Genomic DNA, 19,405 nt, shown 5'->3' with positions numbered 1-19,405 from the left:
CAATCTGTGTTTACAACACATGAGGTGTCCCCCTTTGCCATTAGAGGTTATTAAGCTTTGCTGGTATGATATGAAAGATAACAGCAGGGAAAGACTTGTTTTATCTTCTTGGTTCCCTTGCATTGTGTGTCCTGTGCATAGCCCCTCATAACTAGAATATGCTGTCATCTATAAAGTTGTCCATGCACCTGAAACTTACTAAATATTGGGAAGCAGAGCCCTGGGAGGTTTGCATGCATGACCCTTCTGCTTTCTAATTTACAGTCAACAACAGCAACTGTTAGGTCTGTAGCTCTTTTTTGTAGTAATGTTAATAGAAAACCAATGATTGTTGCTCTCCTGAATCATTTGGTACTCTTCTGCATTGAGAAAACATGTAAATTTGGACTGAAGGAAAACTCTGGAAAGTTTTATTCCTAAAACAAAATTGGGGGAAGGGAGTAAAGAGGTTTCTTAAGGTGAGCTGTCATGGTGCGGGAAGTGTTTTAGCAAACAGCACAATAGAACAAGACTGTATCACATTAAGTCTCCTAATAGATGCCAAAGAAATGTTACTATGGCAGTAAAAGATCTCCTTTGATTTTTGTTTGTTTCTTTCCTTCACTGGGAGAGGTGGAATACCCTGCCTGTACTGCTTAAAAGTCATGTACTGATGCAGTTGCAGTGTCAGTCCTGCTTTAGAAATGGTGGTTTAAGAAGCATCGGTGCAAAGATTTAGAGTAGGGGCAGGAGTGATGAATTATTTTGATACATGTCTCTTTACATGTACTTGGATGCAAGCTTTGTCCTCAAGCTTAATTTATTGACTGATGATGTAGATGGTACAACTATGAATTAGGAACAAGAATTCGCAAACATCTGGGTGAACTAAAAGCACTTGGGATGACAGCACTCACAGTTTTTTAAAGTCTGTTGTTAACATGGGTGTTAAAAACTAAAAGTGACAGTGAATAGCGAGGACAATGTCCCCGATGTATGGGAAAACTGCACCGTATGAACAGTGGGGCAATGCTGTGACTGAGGGGTCTGTGATGGCTTTCATGGTCACTTGTTGCACAGCATCCTCTCTTGAAAACTGGAAGGCAGGTGTGTGACTTTCAGTGGAACTCTCCTTTCTGACATTTCATTTCAATAAAAAGTGACAACTTAAAGTGTTACTCATTAAGCTAAAAAATGAAAATGCAAGGATGTCCACAAGATCATTGGCTGCTTCTGTATCACTCTACCCATTTCAATTCAATAGGAAGATTATCTGCAGGGATTGGCACCTGAAAGTTAAAAGGACAAACAGCCTCTTCCAATACATTGATATTGCTGTCTGCTCTTTTCATTTTATTAAAAATAATTTAAAGTTAAATATTCTAAAGACATTGCAAAAACTTGTAAAATGGAAATATTCTATTAAAAATAATTTAAAATTTATGCAGGAGAGAAAACCAAATCTTCAGATGTTGAATTAATGTTCATCTTTGAAAGTCCTTATATTGAAATAATATCTCCCAATCTGATTAGTAGATTCTTATTTCAGATAATTACATGACATCTTGGAAATAGAAGGAAATTTACTTCTGACTGCACAGGTCTGATATAGATTTTTTTTGGTTCAATATTGGAATTCTTAAAAGGCAAAGGATTTCAATGCTTATATACCAAAAATATAAATTGAGTCAGTTATTATTTCACATATGGTACAACTCACATCACTGAAGTAGGAAAAAAGCTTCAAATTTGTTTATTGTATGGTGATACAGAGTTCCTAATGTTTTGTGTAGGTAGGACAAACTTTGAACAAAACAGTAAGATGATCCTTCATATTCAAGCATTGATTATATATCTAGTTTGTGTACATAATTGAAAATTATTTGTTCTCAGAATGGGAAAAATTGTAATTTATATTCCTATTAAACATACTTTGCTGGGGAAACATGGAGATTTTACATAAGTGAAGATCCAGCACAAAATACGCTACAGATGTTTGAATCTGTAACAAACTGCTTTTGCTTTTGAAAGTTCCAGCTATTGTACCATCATAAGATTTTGCATCTGAAAAAGCTACCTCAAAAATAATGGCAACTTTTCAAATTGCTGAGTATAGGGGGAGAGGAAACAGGTGAACATCTTGAGCTGTTGACTATGGGTGATTGCTGCATTCACCCGTCCCCCCTAGTTACTTGTAGCTGTGACAAAACTTATAATGCAGACAAAATTTTTAAAACAATGAATTTTCCTTCATCTTGATTCATCCAAAACTTAAGAAATTTAAACTTAAGTTAAACTTAAATTAGTGACACATGCTAAAACCTTATAATTGTTTTAGATCCTTGTTTCAATCTAAGAGTCTGTATTCATATGTTATTAACTGAAAGAGTTCTTTCAAAGACTCTGAACTAGTGTGTTTTGGGGGCAGCTATTTGAATAAAAAATAATGTTTTTCATGGCTTGCTAAACTGGGCTCTGTTCACACAAGCAGTGGTGTGCAGCTCAGATCCTGGTAGGTTTAGTTGCTGCTAATGTTTTGTTTACGTGGCGGTTGAATTTTAAAAGAAATCAACTATGGAAATACAAACCAATTTTGCATTCTTCTTCAGTGTGATTTTTTTTTTTTTTTTTTTTTGCACATCCAAGTTCACTCACAGCACGTTGTGCACGTACATATGGCTCTCACGAGCAACTGCCTGCCTACAGAACTGTGAAAAATAATTGCGTTTTGGTGAGGTGTTTTTAACTTCATATTCACAAGAATGTGATAAAAACTTAATTAAGGCTCGTAGATAAGATCTCTAAGGAAAGAACATTGTAAGAATTTACTTTTGCTCTTTTTGTTCTGAGATCTTGAAGTCTATTACTGGACAGGACTGGCAGATGAACTGCAATTAAAGGCACAATAGCAAAAGACATTAAATACAGTCATGACAGCTGACAGTGTGTGCTTCTTTCAGTACTTTTCATTGCATACAAAGTGTGGCTCCAAGTCCTGCTCAGTTCACTAAAGCAACCTGCGTTAGTAGAACCCTGCTGACCTTGGGGTCTAGTTCTCCTGAGCAATGCATGAGCAATGAGGATCTGGATTTCCTTCTTCCAAATGAAAATTCTTGCTTTTCCTTCTTCCCCACAGGAGGAGAGGTTCCATACACAACCCTGGCAACCCGACTGATGATGGGGGCTTGGTGGCTTTTTGCTTTGATTGTCATCTCCTCCTACACGGCAAACCTAGCAGCTTTCCTCACCATCACACGCATTGAGAACTCCATCCAGTAAGTTGATAATGAATTGAGGGAAAGAAGCATGAACATACATATACACATGTAGAGGGGTATGAATGTTCTACTTAAATGTGAGAAAAGGGAGAATTTTTTATCATTTTGAAAAGTAGTTTGTAAGCTGAGAAAATAGCAATATACCATAGACTTCCAGTCTCCCTGGAGACACTTTGTCTTTCGGATCATAATTGTTGGCCTTTGGCAGATATTCTTCTGTGATACATACCCATACGTATGTATGCATGCATATATATTTTGAAAGAAGCAATTGAGTTTAAGACAAGCAGTGTATCAGTATTTGAAATGGGAAAGTATAAATTGTTGCTGTGTGTTCTCAGGTTATGCTTTCCATTCAAATACATCCCACAGTATTTGTGCTCTAACACTTTGTTCAGAAGGAGCCCAATGCTTCTTCAATGTATGGGGAGCTCAAAGCTGAATTCACCTTCTCTTGCCAAGGCAAAGATGTGTCAATAGTAACAAACAATAAAAATTCATTTACTAGTCATCTTGGCTCTTTCTGCTCCCAGGTGCTCTCTTACTACATTAACAGATCACATCGTTGTCTTTTTGTTTGTTTGTTTGTTTGTCTATTGGTTCTTTTGCTTCATGCCTCCATAACGCCAATGTCCTTGTCTTCTCCTGTTTGTTTTATGGTGAACTGTTTTCCTGTCACACCTTCTAATCCTTTTTTGCAGACCATCTCATCTCTCCATACCACAGGAAACTTTCTAGGTCTCCTACCCTCCTGCTCTACCCTTTTGTTCTCCAGTCTTCTCTTCTTCAACAAGCTGCATGCTGAGTTATCCTGGCTCCCACTGGTCCAGAGACCTCCCTCACCCCCAAATCCTTCCTCTTGGGTCAAAGCAGAAACTAGAAAACACAGGGAAGCATTAGCTAGCGAAGCACTCCAAGGGGCAGCTGGCCATTTTTCCATAGCAGGTTTTTAATCTTGAGGCTACAAGTCCATGAAAGTATGCGAGAGTGACAAAGTTAGACTTTCCCATAAATCCTTCTTCACAAAACTTATAGAGTGACTTTAAAGAACAAAGGCACATTCTGCTGTATTTCTTCCTCCAGAAAGGTAAGAACCTGAGTTCAAGTCAGGCTCAATGCTGACCTTAGGGAAAATTCAGTTTTCTCACTCCAGTTGTTGATTCAAGTCTCTGTCTTCTATGTATCATCAGCTAAGGTCTTGCTGCCTCTGATTCATCTGCTTTCCAAATCTCTTTGAAATGCCCTCTGAGACAGTGAGCCACTAGTGTAGACAGGGCAGGGGGAGCCTTGGTCTCCTGGAATTCTGAGGTTAGGTTCAAGCGTCACTGCATGCCAGCCAGTCACTGCGATCTCACTAAGGCGCTTACCCGCTTAGGTGAGGATTCTCTACATAACTAAAACCAGTCCAGGCTTTAACAGCACATGGAAAAGTAAGCGTCTGCAGCAGTAGCCAAGTTTTATTTGCAATTGGAAGCCGAAGCTCAGACCCAAGAGCAGAAGCAGCCCCTCACGTTGAGTGCATGATTATCTCCTGACTCTCCCCATTAGGAGCATCCTCTTGCACTTCATAAACCCTTTCTCTTTCTCCCCGCTCCTTAGGTGAGGGGGGTGGGAGCTGGTGTCCCATGGCCCAAGATTCCCAGGCATTACCAGTCTTATTTGTTCACAGCTGGAAATGAAAAGTCTATGGTTGTTAACCTTGATTTCTGGGCTAACAATCTCAACACTTTCATCTGTTAGAGGGCTGAGCACTGAAACATGTAAAACAGACTAAAATCACCTGAGCAAATCATTCCCCCATCACAGTTGTATTACCAGTTAGATCAAGCTACCATTTTCTTCTGAGATCTCAATAACAGGCTTTGAGATCATGAAATGCTGCAGGAGTATTTTGACACAACACAACTGTTTGACTCTGTAGTCCCAATTACAATCCCTTCACAATTTATAGGGGAGTGAAATGGTATTCTGCATCAATGTTTGTCAACATTGATCTTAAGATTTTGAGGGAGGCTGATTTATATTTTTTTAAGTTTAAAAAGCCTTACATTTGACTAAGGAGCTTGAAGAAACAACATGGGAATTTGTACATGCAAAATGAATAATGATATATTCAGTCATTCAGTTTGTCCTTACAAATTTGAAATATGCCTCTGCATCCTGCATTGAAATTATATCCCTTCTAGTTTTGAAGTAGTCCAAAAAAATGTTCAAATTACTGTGACAAATGTCTGAGTTTTCTTATCATGTGTAAAAAAGAATAAAATATACCCAAACTATAATTTAATACATCTTCAGCTTTTTCTTGTAGTTTATTATGATGTCACTAGAAAACCCACAGTGGAATTCTGAGGTTTTTATGTACAGTTGGGACTACATTGGTCTTTGTGCTCTGTTATTTATGGGCAAAGTCACTGAAAATGTTTTATTCAGTAGAAAACATTGCAGCTGGAAAGTTCCTGGAATGAAAGTATAGAGACATTTTTCAATAGCACTTGCAGCTCAAAAATAGAGTAATTAGATGAGTTAAATATCCATTAGGGAATGAAGTTATCCTAACTATGGTGGGAGTGTAAAACTTCAGTTTACAAAACTGCCAAAATTGGAACCCAAACCAGCGCATAAGAGAGAGGCTGTTTGTTTACCATGCTGAATTACTGCAAAGTGGGAAACATGAATAAGCAATAAAGAAAAAAGCTGAGGCTCTTTTTCTTTTTTTAAACAGATCAAATTGTACCTTGGGGAGCTTTGAAGGCCAGAATGGAAATGAATTTAAGTATTTAAGGAAAATAAACCAGATTCTGCTTGTAGTGCTATCCAGCCAGCTTCAGAGAAGTCAGAAAAATGAAATTTAAGTCAGTGGGTTTGCACAGATATAACAAGTAGTTCATAGATTTTCATTTCAGATTTCCTGTTAGTGTCAGATCCTACAGAGTGTTGTTGAAGGTACTGTCCTTGTGGTATCTTTTACAAAGGAAATAGGAGGATTCAAGCAGCCCATCACACATATCATTTCCATGAATCATTTTAGTAGTTACTGCATTTCAGCTTTTGGATGCGTAGCCAGTTTGTATTCAGGGCAGCTGCCCTTTCTCAGCTGGTATGAAGGTTTGCCCCCCCCCCCGCCAGTCAGTGCCTCATAGTATCCAGAAGCCTATTTTGAGAAGAAAAACATATAAAATTTTGTTAAGCAATGCACTAGGGAGGACCTGTGAAATACTCCCTTTCCCTAGAGAGTCTTGAAGTAGGACTTTGCTGTATAACCTCACTTGAAGTTGATGGCATTTGTTCTCTGCTTCACTGATTAATTTGGATCAAATTGTTACAATTTTTAAATGAACTTAGAGAACCAAGAAGGATAAGAGTGTGCATTAATCTCCTTTTCCAAGCAAATGGCTACTCTTAATTCCTTTGGGAGGTCAGCTTTTCATCTTCTGCCAACAGGCAGTATCAGGAGTAAAGGCATGCAAGTCATAAAGTAGTTCCTAGATGTATCTTTTGTTCACACTTGACCCACATTGTGGATGACATTTAAATCAAGATGGTCAGCACTTCAAATGCCAAAACATTGTGGCAGCAAAGCAAAGCATAATTTCTATGTTCCTTAAATTTTTAGAGCACTTTCTCTTGCAACATGAACAAAAAATTGAGTGGCTTTTCTTGTTAAATGCCAAATAAATTTGGAGGTCTTGAGCTGTTTCTCATAGGTGCTGGTGCTGTGAATTTCATCATTAAGCCAGTATTGTCATTACTGTGTTTTTATGATTCCTTTAGGACAAAATTAGAGTCCATTGGCAGAGAGACTGATTTTACTCAGACTACTGCACTGTATTGTTTTCCTGGGCAAAGAGAGGGTGTCACCACCTTCTCATGGGCACTGAAATTTTGCAGGAAAGTTGAGGGGGTAGGGTAGGCAGACAGGAAGTCATAGGATTTGTCATATGAAAGGCCAATGTTAGGTGGTTTCAAGTTTAAATCTAATTCACATCTAAAAGTGTGGAAGCTTGATTAAGACTTTAGATTGTATGCATTAGTGGGGAGAGTCTGCCTCTTGTGTCTTCTGTAAAATAAGAAGTTCACATTATGTTCTCCATGGTCTAAGTAACATGTTCTCTTAGATAGGCGAGATCTCTGTCTCCAAATAGTGAAGGCATAGCAGTTAAGCATGTCTTTTGTCATCCTTGTTTTCTTTTCACAACATGGTTTTCCTAAACTATGATTCACTTGAACCTAAGATGTCCCCGAGGCTTGAAACAGCTCGATGCAACTGCCTACAAGTTTTCTGCACGGGGGAGTTACACAAGAATGCAGTAATTGGAGTAGGTAGTTCCTCACACTGAAAAACAGAATGTTCTTTAACCTTTCCTTTAATGTGGTTCACACAGACCTTCAAACTGGCTAGCAAGCAGTGTTACTAGTTTCTGACACAGCTGTCACTGCCAACAGTCAAATCTCTTGGCTTACTGTGCCCTGGTCCCTAAGCCTGCCTGTGAATTAATCCTTAATGTCCTAGAAAAAAGAAGGAAAAAAAAAAAAAAAGGCATTGGAAAGCTTTATCTGAATTAGTCATAAATAAAGACTTCAGTGTAAGCCATGACATCAGTTATTTTGTCCTAAAATGTAGTGACTACTTCTTGCAGACAGTTCTGTGCAACAGTCAAGTCTAACAACATGGCTAGTCTAAATCAATCTATAATCCAGATCTTTGATGCCCAAGCATCTGACCTCAGTGGTATTTAATCACCCAAAAAGGTATTTGGTTATTCCTTTATGGAGCTGACCTTTTGTTTTTCTACATTTTCTGTCCTTTTTCAAGACTTCTGGCTGACATGTATGAACAACTTGTTACCAATTCTACGTCTAGGATTTGAATTTATGGAAGAGGGTATGCTTTGGGGAAAGAAACATATGCAAATCCTAACATTATTTTTTTTTCTTTGAGTTGAAAGCAGAGATACTTTTTTAAATTACAAAGTAATTAATTTGTACTAAGCCAGAAAATAAAAGTGAGCTGACAACTGTTGCCTGATTAAGGTGCAGAATATTGAACAAAATCAACAGGTGCTGAAAAATACATGTAGCTGTTAATAATTCATCCTCAAATGACTCAATTCATCCTCAGAATAGGCCTATATTGTAGTTAATTTGTATGGGTTAATATTGGTATTATGCTAGTAATTGCAATGAGAAAAATCTTACCATAAAGATCACACACAACATTTTTCCCCACAGTGCTTCATGAGTGATAGCCAAAAATAAGATGAACTGTGACCTGACTGTATGGTCACTTCCCTATAAGTAGAATTTCTCTATATGTAAGCTCAGTTAAAAGTATTTTATAACAATTTTTTCAACTATATCTGCCTTTTTTTATTTTTAAACACTTTTAGCCTTCATTATCTTATTGCTTCAAAATTAGAATTACAGAGAGATAAACATTTTAAAATGTGGGCTTATAATTCCCTTACTCATGTTAGATGTGTGCTTTGCTTTGCAGGTATTTCAACTGAGATCAGTAAAACTATCACAAAATTAAATTCCCATACAGTGTGGATAAACAGTATCAGAATTTGGGCATCAAAGGATACCCCATAGGAATTAATCAGTTTGACAAATATTTTTCTTTATTTTGAGGTCCGGTGTGGCAGCTGTGTGGTGAGACTGGGTGACATAGTGAGGCTGGGGATTTATGTCTCCACTAAATGTATTTGTCTAACAGAGAATGAGTTGTTTAATGCAGGAACAATGCCTAACCTACAAACCAGGCTAGAGGCAAAGTAGCTATAAAAATTCTTTCTTTTGGAAAGGAACCTCAGTGGTTTAATAATTTTATTAGTTCTGTCAAGGTTTGCTGTTTCTCTTTGTTTTGTTGTGAATGTCATTCCAATAGTCTGCAGAGTTGCGGATTACAGAAAACAGTTTCTGAAGGAGGTCATATATATTATGATCCCATTTGACATGTTTGTGGGGGGCGACGAAGTCACTGATGTGACAGGTCTTTTCCATTTTTGCAGCTTGCCTACGCAGCAGCATACACACATGTACTCCTCAGAGGCTGCAAAACTTCTTTCTCGCTCCTCAGCATAGGGTCAAGTGAACCGAAGCCTAGGGTTTACTGTAGACAACAGCACTGAGTGCATCTGTAGAGTTTGCGCTCATACTTGCCTCGCTTTTGTCCTCTCGCCATCATTTTCTCAGCACAGAGCAGCACCTACAACTGTGCAAAGATGTAGAGCAGGGCAGCCAAGAGGCATCCTGTGTTTTAGGATAGCACACCAAACAGTAAAGAATTGCAGACTGTAGTTAATGCCAGCCTTGGCAGATACAACATGCCTTCCTGAAGGCATCGACATAGTTCTCCTCATTATTTCCCTGCTGGTGATGCCTTTGTGTGTGATGGCACTCTTGCTTGCTTCTCAGGCTGTTTGTAGTATGCTTCCCATACCTGACTGTAGTACACTTCTGGACTAAGAGCTCATGTCTTGTGTTTGGTTTACCTTTCTGAGAATAGCAAGGTTGTTTTTATAGCCACAAGATATACAGAGGAGCTGTTTTTCTTTTGTGCTGTTTCTAACTGTACTGTTTTGTAGCAGCAGCTACACATATCATTTATATACCAGTTAGCAATAATATTTCAGAAAAATGCTTTGTTGCTTGTTATATTAGAAATTATATGGCTGTACAGAGCCCTGTAAAGTACTGACTGCAATTTTGCTAGGTGTTGTCACTAGAAATTGGAGACTCAGTAAATACTTTTTGTATACTTTTCTAGCAGTATGTATGAGAAATAACACAGCAATTACAGGACATTACAATATGCATCCTGTGACAGTTTGTTGCGCTTCAGAGCACTGCCAGAAGATACAGAAGTGTATTGGCAGCAGCAGCAGTAACACAGAATGGATGAATACAGTACCTTGTATTTATCTAGTGCCTTTCATCAGTGATGCTTTTGACAGCTAGATAGACTGTCAATGCAACAGTAATACACCTACTTCTACACAACACTTTGCCTAATGATGAAACCGAGAAATTCTCACCAAGGCCCACCGCTGTTTACCAGAGTGCCCTTCTGCAGAGCTGCACCCCAGCCTGGGTTGTTGCAGGGGGTTATTCCTCCTCAGGTGCAGGGCTTTGCATTTGTCCTTGCTGAATCTCACACCACTCCTGTTGGCCTATTCCTCTAACCTTTCTAGGTCTCCCTTAACAGCAGCCTGTCCTTGAGCAATTGGCTGGTCTTCCAATGCTGTGTCATCTGCAAACTTGACAAGAGGGGCTTACTCACCTCCTCCAGGTTATTGGCAAATACATGTCCCAGGTTAGACCTCTGGGGTACCTGTAACCAGCCTCCAGGTGAGCTAACCTGTGAGCCTGATCATCCAACCAGGAAGTTATCCACCTGGTTTCCCATCCAGACAGACCTAATGACCTAATTTGGATACAAGAAGATTGTGGGAGACAGTATTGAAAACCTTGCTAAAGTTAAACTACATCCCTTTCTCTGTTCTTGTCCACAAACCAAGTCATTTTACTATAGAAGGCAACCGGATTGGTCAGGCATGACTTACCTTTGGTAAACCAATGTTGACTGTTCCCAGTCAGCTGCTTCTCCTTCACGTGCTCAGAAATGTATTCTGAGAGGACTCACTTGATGATGTTGGATAACCAGCCTTAATCCGTGAATGATCTTTTCTATCTTTTTTTGATATAGTCTGGACATTTCCTTTCTCCTAGTGGTCATGGATCTCCTCCAATCTCCTTCATCTTTCAAATATTAAAGCAATCAGCCTTGCAAGTATATCGGCCAGCTCTCATCACACTTAGATGCAGCCTGCCAGGTCCCATGGACTTCTGTCAGTCTAGAGCTCTTAATCAATCCCTGCCTTTCTGGTTGGGATTTACCTGACCACCTACTGCTGGTTGTTCATTGTCTCCTTGAACCCTGCCTCTAGTCACAGAGACCTAGGAGACCTTATTGGGGAAGAGTGAGGCAAAGAAGACACTGAGCACCTCAGCCTTAGCTGTCTGCTGTCCCCCTCAACAGGTCCACACTTTCCTTGTTCAGCCTTTTAGTTCTGCAAAAGCTGTTCTTGTTACCCTTGAGGTCCCTCGAGGTCATCCACTATAGCTGAGTGTTGGCTTTCCTAATGCTATCCAGAGTTGCCAGGAAATGTTTCTACATTTCTCCTTTGTAGCCTGTCCATACTTCCACCTTCTGTATATTGTTTGATGAGAAGAAGGCCTTTTGAAAGTCTTGGGGTTTTTTTTACTTATTTCAAAGTGTAATAGATGATTGAGTTACTTTCCCTAGAGAAACCCACTTGGTGGCTATGTCTAATCTTCAGAACTGATCTTCAAAACTGTATCAATCTTTATTTCAGTTTATTTGTTAAACCTAAGTATAACATCTTAGTTGTTTACTTTTGTAATTCCCCTGATTACCAGTAGAGCCTTTTAAAAATATTTAGTTTCCCTTTCACACACTGGCTATAATGAGGTTTCACATTTTTGCTAACAGCTCAGACATTTCATATTTAATCTTTCAGAAATCACAGGTGTTTTTCTGGACTTGATAATCTTTCTTTTTTTTTTTTACTTTTCAATTACAAATTAGTCGCAGTACTACTTGTCCTGTTGACTTAGTCTACTAGAGTCTCATATTTTTCTTCCTAGAAAAGGGCATGTCTCAGTTAGTCCTCTCAGAAGACCAATATACTTGGTTTCAGGTAAAGCTTCATCTGGCAGCTCACTTTTGATATGTGTTGATTCCCAAAGAATCCCAAACTGATTCTTTGCAGGTTCCCTGCTGTTCATGTTCTTGAAGAGGAATACCATCTTGTTGGAGAAAGAGGACAGGATTGTGGGGTTTTTAATACTATTAGTAATTTACTCTTCAAAATTAAGTTTATCCCTTCCTTGTATTTGCTATATATTACCTGCTTAGAATTTAGCTCTTGTTCAATGTTTTTCTAAGCCCATACATCTGAATTTCAAATGATTTCTTTTTGCCTCAACTAACCTCTAAACCCTTGCCATTGAGCTCTATTGATTTCTTCTTTTCCTGTTTTCTGTTCTGTTCAGAGGCATACATATCCTTTGAGATCCTATTACTGTTTTCTTCAGTGCCATCCCTGGGACACCGAAGAATTCCTCTGTTATCTCCCTGTAGGACCATTTTCACTTGCCTCTGTATTTAGATTTTTCAGAAACACAACTTGGAATTTGATGAGTTTCCTACATTTGTGTTTGCATTTTCTGTGGCTGCAATAAGCTTTTACTATTGCCTACTTTAAGACAGCACTCAGACCCTTGATTTGTCCTTAGATGTCATCCGCTAGATTTGTGCAGTTTATACGAAGTTAATTTGTGCCAGGGAAGCTGAAATGGGTTTTAGGCATTAGACATACTGCAGCAGTTATTTTCAAACTTTAATGAATGTTATTAAAGAAACGAAAGTACGGGACAGCAATTCTATAGGACAGGAAAATAAAGGCCAAGAGGTAAGGAGAATTTAAAGTGTTCTAATATACTTTTTTAAGCCCAAAGCAGGGTTGACAAAGCCATATTTGGGATGGTTTAGAAGCTTCTAAACTAGTTAATGTTTCTTGCTTATAAGGAATGGATAAAACTAGATAACATGTAAAATACAGCAAATTTATTGGACTACATGACATGAACCATGATGAGAAGAGAGTTCATGAAACCAGAATGGAAATCTTCCTATAGCTGAAAATAACGTAGGATGTGACTTGCTTTGTGGGATGGGTGCACAGTTCAGCGCAGGAATACCACTAAAAAGCTGCTCTTCAAGGTGTAACCAGTAGCACAAAGAAGTACTCAGCCCATGTGCTTTGGGCTAGATTCAGTGAGTTCTGGTGCTGACATTCCTGCTCCGCAGCAGTGTGGTGTGCGGTGGCACCATACTGTCGTAGGCCGTTACTTCTGTTGAACTTGGGGCATATGGCTGGACAGACTGCAATGCTCCCTTCTCTCCTTTGCCTCTGCTCAAAGGAGCTCTTGGCATTTGACAGGATCCTCTTACTCCTGTTCTCTTTTCATCCATTTTCATTTTTTTCCATCCTTTCCTTTCACTTCGTATTCCTCCTTGTGTCTTAAACCATAAAAACAACTCAGACTCACATTGTCTTTTAAGAAAGAAAAAAAAAAAAAACCACCAAACAACAAAAGAAACTGGCTTGACAGCCGTCTTCCTATGTGTTGCCCTTTGCTTGCCTGCAGCTCCTTCCTCTTGAAAATGTGGCTTCAAGTCTCCTGTGTCTCTTTTCTTCACCAACAATTTAGGTCTCTCCAGGATCTCTCGAGGCAGACGGATATTCCTTATGGCACTGTCCTGGACTCCGCAGTCTATGAGCACGTACGAGTAAAAGGGATGAATCCTTTTGAGAGGGACAGCATGTATTCCCAAATGTGGCGGATGATTAACAGAAGTAACGGTTCAGAGAATAACGTCATGGAGTCGACCGCAGGCATTCAAAAGGTACGGGTATGACTTACTTTTCGTTTCCCATTGGAGATGCCCTGCTGTAGCACAACGTTTGCTTAGTTGTTGTTTTTAACTGTGAGGGATGCATATGCACCCAGATAATGACTATGCCTGGTACCAATTTCTGCAAGTCCATTGTGTCGTCACAGAGGATTGGTACTTCTCAGCTATGTAGCTTGTTTTCGACCACATTTTAAAATGTAAGTACCTAGAATGTTTGCTCTGAAAAGGATTTATAGGTATGAGATATGAATATGTTTGTCAGGATGGAAATGGCAATAGGGTCACTGGACATATAACCCCAGAAGTCATGACACTGCACTATACAAAGCTTAAAGCACTTTGAATACAAGATGTTGATTGACTTATTTTTGTAGACTCCTGACACTGAAAACCCTGGCTTTCAGTTGTAGCTCTGAATCATGTATGTTTTGAGAGAGGCAGGCAGGAAAAGATGATCTGGCTTTAAATAAAGAGCCTCATAGCCACCTTCTGTAGCGAGTTTAGCAATGGGAAAATACTTTGAGAGCAGGAGTCAATTTTTATAAGTACATTCGTGAATGCAATAGTTCCCTCCCATGTTTTTGGTTGACAGTTACAGCTTTTATAAGAACAGTAGGACATGAAAGGGTTTAGTATGAGAGTGAATATGGGTTAATGAGTGACTGTATACAAACTTTATCCCTACCATGGTATCTTCATATTCAGTTTTAAATCAAATCTCATAAATATCATATTTTATAGATTTTATTTTAAACTTCAAAATATGATTCTTAATAAGAGCAAATTTCCATGAAGTTCTGTGTTCACTTGTTTTAAGCTTGGTTTAGAGACTTCAAAAGATCTGGACAAACTCTGCCTTTTGCCTTCACCAAAATCTATTTGCCAGGAAAACCTGTAATTTCTGGTGTTTTCACACTGGATACAAACACGTAAGAGAAAAGAATATGTTAAAAAGAGTGATGAAATCACTGGTGATCTCTTGATAATAAAAGAACCACAAAATAACAAAGATTCTGTGGAGTCTTAAAAATCACTAATCCACCCTCTGTGTAACAGATCATATTTTCTTCTCTGAAGGACTAAACAGCAGCAAAGAAAAGGCAAGAGAGGCCCTGGGGAACTATGCTTTTGAAACCCCTTTAGAAAAAGTCATAAGCTGAAAAAACAAGGAGAAAAAAAGACAGTCTGAAGATTTATTCACTAGAGAAAATTACTTTTTTTGAGAAAACATATTTTAGCTCAGTTTCTAAGAGGTTGACAAAGCTGGGTTTTTCCTTTTGTATTAAAAAAAAAGCTGCCCTCGTGGTTTGGCTTCCCAAGTTATACTAAAGGTTTCAGAAGAATCAAAAACCAGAGCATGTCAAACACAGCTGTGTTGACTAATGGCTTTTAGCTGGAAAAAACCACCAGTGTATCATACTGGCAGGTAATTCCAGATTACAGTCTGATTTCTCATTCCTAGAAACATGGCAGTTGCTGTCATAAAACCTACGAAAACAGAAATATCTGGGTTCTTTAATTTCACATGCCTCTGCTTCCCAGGAACAAGCACTTGCAGGTGATAGTGTTGAAAAACCAAGTTGCAGCATGGGAGCAAGCCAATTACCCTCCAATTTTAAAATATCAAGGGGCTCAGGCCCGATTCTGTTGAACATACACATCCACCTATGTGTGTGCAGTTTCTCCCCTTCTTTCATTTTGCAGGAAGAAATGACACAGAAAAAGATTATTTGCCAGTTGCTCTTCACTCAAAAGCTTTTGGGATATTTGTCCTGTTCAGGAAGAAAGCTGGATAAAGAATGTGATGTTAAAAGCTAGTCTTAGGCAAGGAAAAGCAATATTTGAAAAGGTATTTGATAAAAGGCAGAGGTTATAATCTCTGTAACGTATTTCCAAAAAAAATGAAAACATTTCAGAGGAAAGAATTCATGGGTCCCCTTGGCCTATTTATATACTTTGTAATGTTCTTTGGGGTCTTGAATGAATTTAACTGGCCACATCAGAGCTATTAACTCAACCAGATCATAACCCTGGACAAGCTAAGCCACCAGGTCTCCTTCTGTGCTTCATTGTGTTTCTACCATTAATCAGCGCTAAAGCATGACTGAACAGCAGTTTGTCCAAGCTCTCTGAGGCCGTTACTTTGGCACACATTCCTGGAGTGCCAAGTGAGGTCTGAGACTTAATGAGTGCTTCCAAAAGGGTACAGGGAAAGGGATTTCCACTAGGCTGCCTATATGACTATGAAGGGACTGTGATAGGAGGGACCACCAAGGGAGAGAGGTGTGCAGGAAGGATGCTATGGACATGGTGGACATGCTGCTCTTTAACCACACTCCCTACCGTGTCCTCTCCAAGGTTAAAATGGGGTTTGCAAGTAGCCATGACAGAAGAGGCTTTGCCAAACATTTTTGTTATACCTTAAAAGTCCTTTAGTTTTGTCATGCTTGTATTCTGCATATTACAGTGGAGCTGGCACTCTTTTTATTTTGAAGAAAGTAGCAGTTTAATACTAACGTATATATAAACAGGGGGAAGGGGTATCAGCTGCTGATTTACTCATCACATCATCCCGCTCGCTCAGCAGGACTTCATGCTTTCTGCACCAGTGACTTCAAGGGGAATGACACCTGTGTGAGTGAAAATACAATACAGCCAAATGACAATGATCGCATAGTCCCATTTTGCACCAGGCAATCTACCACTTTGACCTGCTTTTCCTGGCAGGAGGGCAGGGCAGGCAGGAGAAATAAGATGGGAAGATCATGCCGTTGTGAGTTTTCAGGTTTTGATATTTATTGGTCCTGTTCTTCTCATAAATCAGGTGTATACGTATCACTGTGTCTGTTCTTATTCCATCCATAGTGAACAGCTATATACACCATCAGGTCTGGTTAGAGAGCAGCTGGTTAAATGAAGAGAGAGCAGAATTTTAAATACCTCAAGCAGGAGACAACCTGAAAAGAACAGGCACTTTAGATACTTTTTGCCACTTACTGTCTCTTCCTTTCTCAAAAGGCAACAAAAAGCAGTTGAAGATATGAATTGTAGGTGGGGAAGCATTCGTTTATTTGTCTTCCTGCTCTGTCAAATCAAAATGGATGGGGAGGTAGCTGTATTCCTATATATGCTTGGATTATTCTGGAGAATATTCACTTTTATCTTCTTTTTTCTTTATTATTCCTAAGTGTTTTGTGTATCTCAAATTGATTTTCCTTTTTTGCATAAGTTATAAAATATGCATCATAGTCAGTCAAAGGAATCTCTATTTTTGTGGAAATTATTTATTTGGAGAGGATTTACAGAGACCTAAGTCATGCCTGCTTAAACATTCATTGAGGACTCCAAGAAAAATCATTTAGGCTTAAACATATCACATTACATACTTCTTTATGTCATCTTAAAAAGCACATTACCCTGCTTAATCCTTTACAAGCACCACAGGCTTTCCTATCCTTGGAACTATTCCCATTTAAAATATAATGAAGCACTTCCATTGTGCCCCTGTCTGCTTTTTCTTCCCTAGAGAATAATAGTGCCTAATGCCCTATCCTACCCACCTTGTTCCTCTGAACACGATACCATAGCCTACAGCGTCTACATTTTTCTCAGCAGTACAAAGTGGAAAATTCCTTTCCCAGGCTGCATAGGCTGAATCCAAATGTGTTTGAAACCAATGTCTATTTAACTCTATCTGCAAAATATTTAGCCAGTAGGAAACTTGTGAATGACTGTCAGGTGAAATAATGCTTCTGGATTCTGCATTAAAAGAAACTCCTCTTACACTCTCATAATATTTCCTCTTCATCTTGCACACAGCATCAAAACGAATTTGGTCTTGAGATTTTTATTTTCCAATGATCCTAACTGCATTGCCAATGGAAACATGTTAGCAGCTACTGAGACCATTTGTTTTCCCTGGACACTGTGGATGGCACTTTTACCTTCCTGAGAATACTGTAATAGTAATAATATTGTTTAAACTACCTATAAATAGGCCATAACAAAGCTTTGTTGAGTTGATATGTCTGGGGAAGAAAGGAGTAATAATGGTTTGTGATTCTGTGCTAGAACAAATTTTTAATAACTGGACATGGTTATTCTTAATTTGTTTTCAGCAGTAGCAACAGCATGAAGTTTTCTATTGAAGGGCCAAAAAACTCCTGAATTAACTACTTATCCAGATTTACTCAATTATCCATTTACTCAAATTTACCACTGGAATTGTCTTGCAAATTAGTATTTTAGAACACTTAAAAAATCACCACCAAAGAGATCAGAAAGTGAATAATTTTAATATAAATTTGTAAAAAGGTGCAACAAGTGAATTCGATGGCAAGATCCACTCTATTACTTACTTACGTGACAAAGATATACAAAGAGAAACCAAGTTACAATTAGATTGGAATGATTTACTCATGGATCAAATAGGGTTAATGTGGTTTATATGTATATTGAGGAAAGAAAGTAGGGAAGACCCTCCTGTTGAATCACAAGGTTCAGAGTGGACTGAAATCCACCCATAGTCCCAGACTTGGTCAATGGTTTATGACTAAGGATTGAGAAAAGGGAAAAGAAGTGAGGGAGACCCTCCCGTTGAGTCACGAGGTTCAGTGGATCAAGATCCACCCCTAGTGCCAGACTCCGTCAACAGTTTATGACTAAGGTTAGGTAAGGAAAGTAAAGGAATGCTCTCCCATTGAGTCATGAGGTTCAGAGCGGACCCCCTTGCTTTCTGAACTCCTTCTCCCGAGAGGATTCTAAGTGCAGCTTGAATCCACTCCTAGTCCCAGACTTGGTCAACGGTTTATGTCTAAAGGGATAGAGTACCAGGGATTCTATTGTAGTGACATATTTTGTGCTTGGTGTAACTTTAGGTTGGCAACAATCTAATACAAAATAACAGCAATTAAAATCACAGTATCAAATCATATAAAACTTAGCAACGTAATCAACCTAAAGAGATATGGAGAAAAGAGATAGATATGTACAAAGGCACCTTTTAAATATCCCCCTCAAATTTAGTCAAATATTCACATCAGATGCTTTGCATCACTCAGTGGGTAAACAGCCGAGCCTCTGAGTTGATCACGAACTTGAGGGTTCATGGACTCTGAGAGGCATCCCACTCAGCGGGAGGTGCTGATCACAGCCGGCTGCGGTCCAGGAGAGCTCAAAGGTTCTCACTTGGGACCACTATTTATAGGACTGGGAGATGATTGACTTTAGGCATCAGTGAATTTCCATCCTTGCCACAAATGTTTTATTGGTAATTGCTAAAATTCTCAAAGTCCCAGTGACACTCCTACTGATGCATCCAAGCCATGGTGAGATAAGATATGTTCCAAGGCTGCCTGGGGATGATGAGTTACTCCCATAACTGAATTCCTGGAACATTCAGTACCATTCCCCACCTTAGTTACACAAGAGTGTTTGGGACAGTCAAGGGGCTCTTAACCGCCAAGCTCTCTGCTCCAAGGCCAAGGCTTATCAAACAGGGACAGGGGGGGAGAAATGCACCACCACAAAATGCCATTCTGATGGCGGATACACTGATCACACCACAAAAAGATCTAGTTAATATATGCAAGTCCATACATCTTTGTTACGAACGTTTCTGACCATGGACTTGGCCAATAAA

The 19,405-nt window shown here is 39.0% G+C and overlaps 1 protein-coding gene across 2 annotated transcripts in view; it reads left to right on the top strand.

The window, feature by feature from the left end:
* Nucleotides 1-19,405, top strand: part of GRID2 (glutamate ionotropic receptor delta type subunit 2) — a gene marked incomplete at its 5' end in the record, with an annotated part of 737,620 nt that overhangs the window by 626,462 nt on the left and 91,753 nt on the right. For both annotated transcript variants that reach the window (XM_081999455.1, XM_081999454.1), the window contains 2 exons: nt 3,116-3,254; nt 13,560-13,755. In XM_081999455.1, coding sequence (XP_081855581.1) covers nt 3,116-3,254; nt 13,560-13,755 — 335 coding nt within the window. The remainder of the gene's footprint in view (nt 1-3,115; nt 3,255-13,559; nt 13,756-19,405) is intronic.

Source organism: Phaethon aethereus (assembly GCF_964289735.1).
Source record: "Phaethon aethereus genome assembly, chromosome: 4".
NCBI lineage: Eukaryota > Metazoa > Chordata > Aves > Phaethontiformes > Phaethontidae > Phaethon > Phaethon aethereus.
This window is presented reverse-complemented; position numbering and strand designations above follow the sequence as displayed.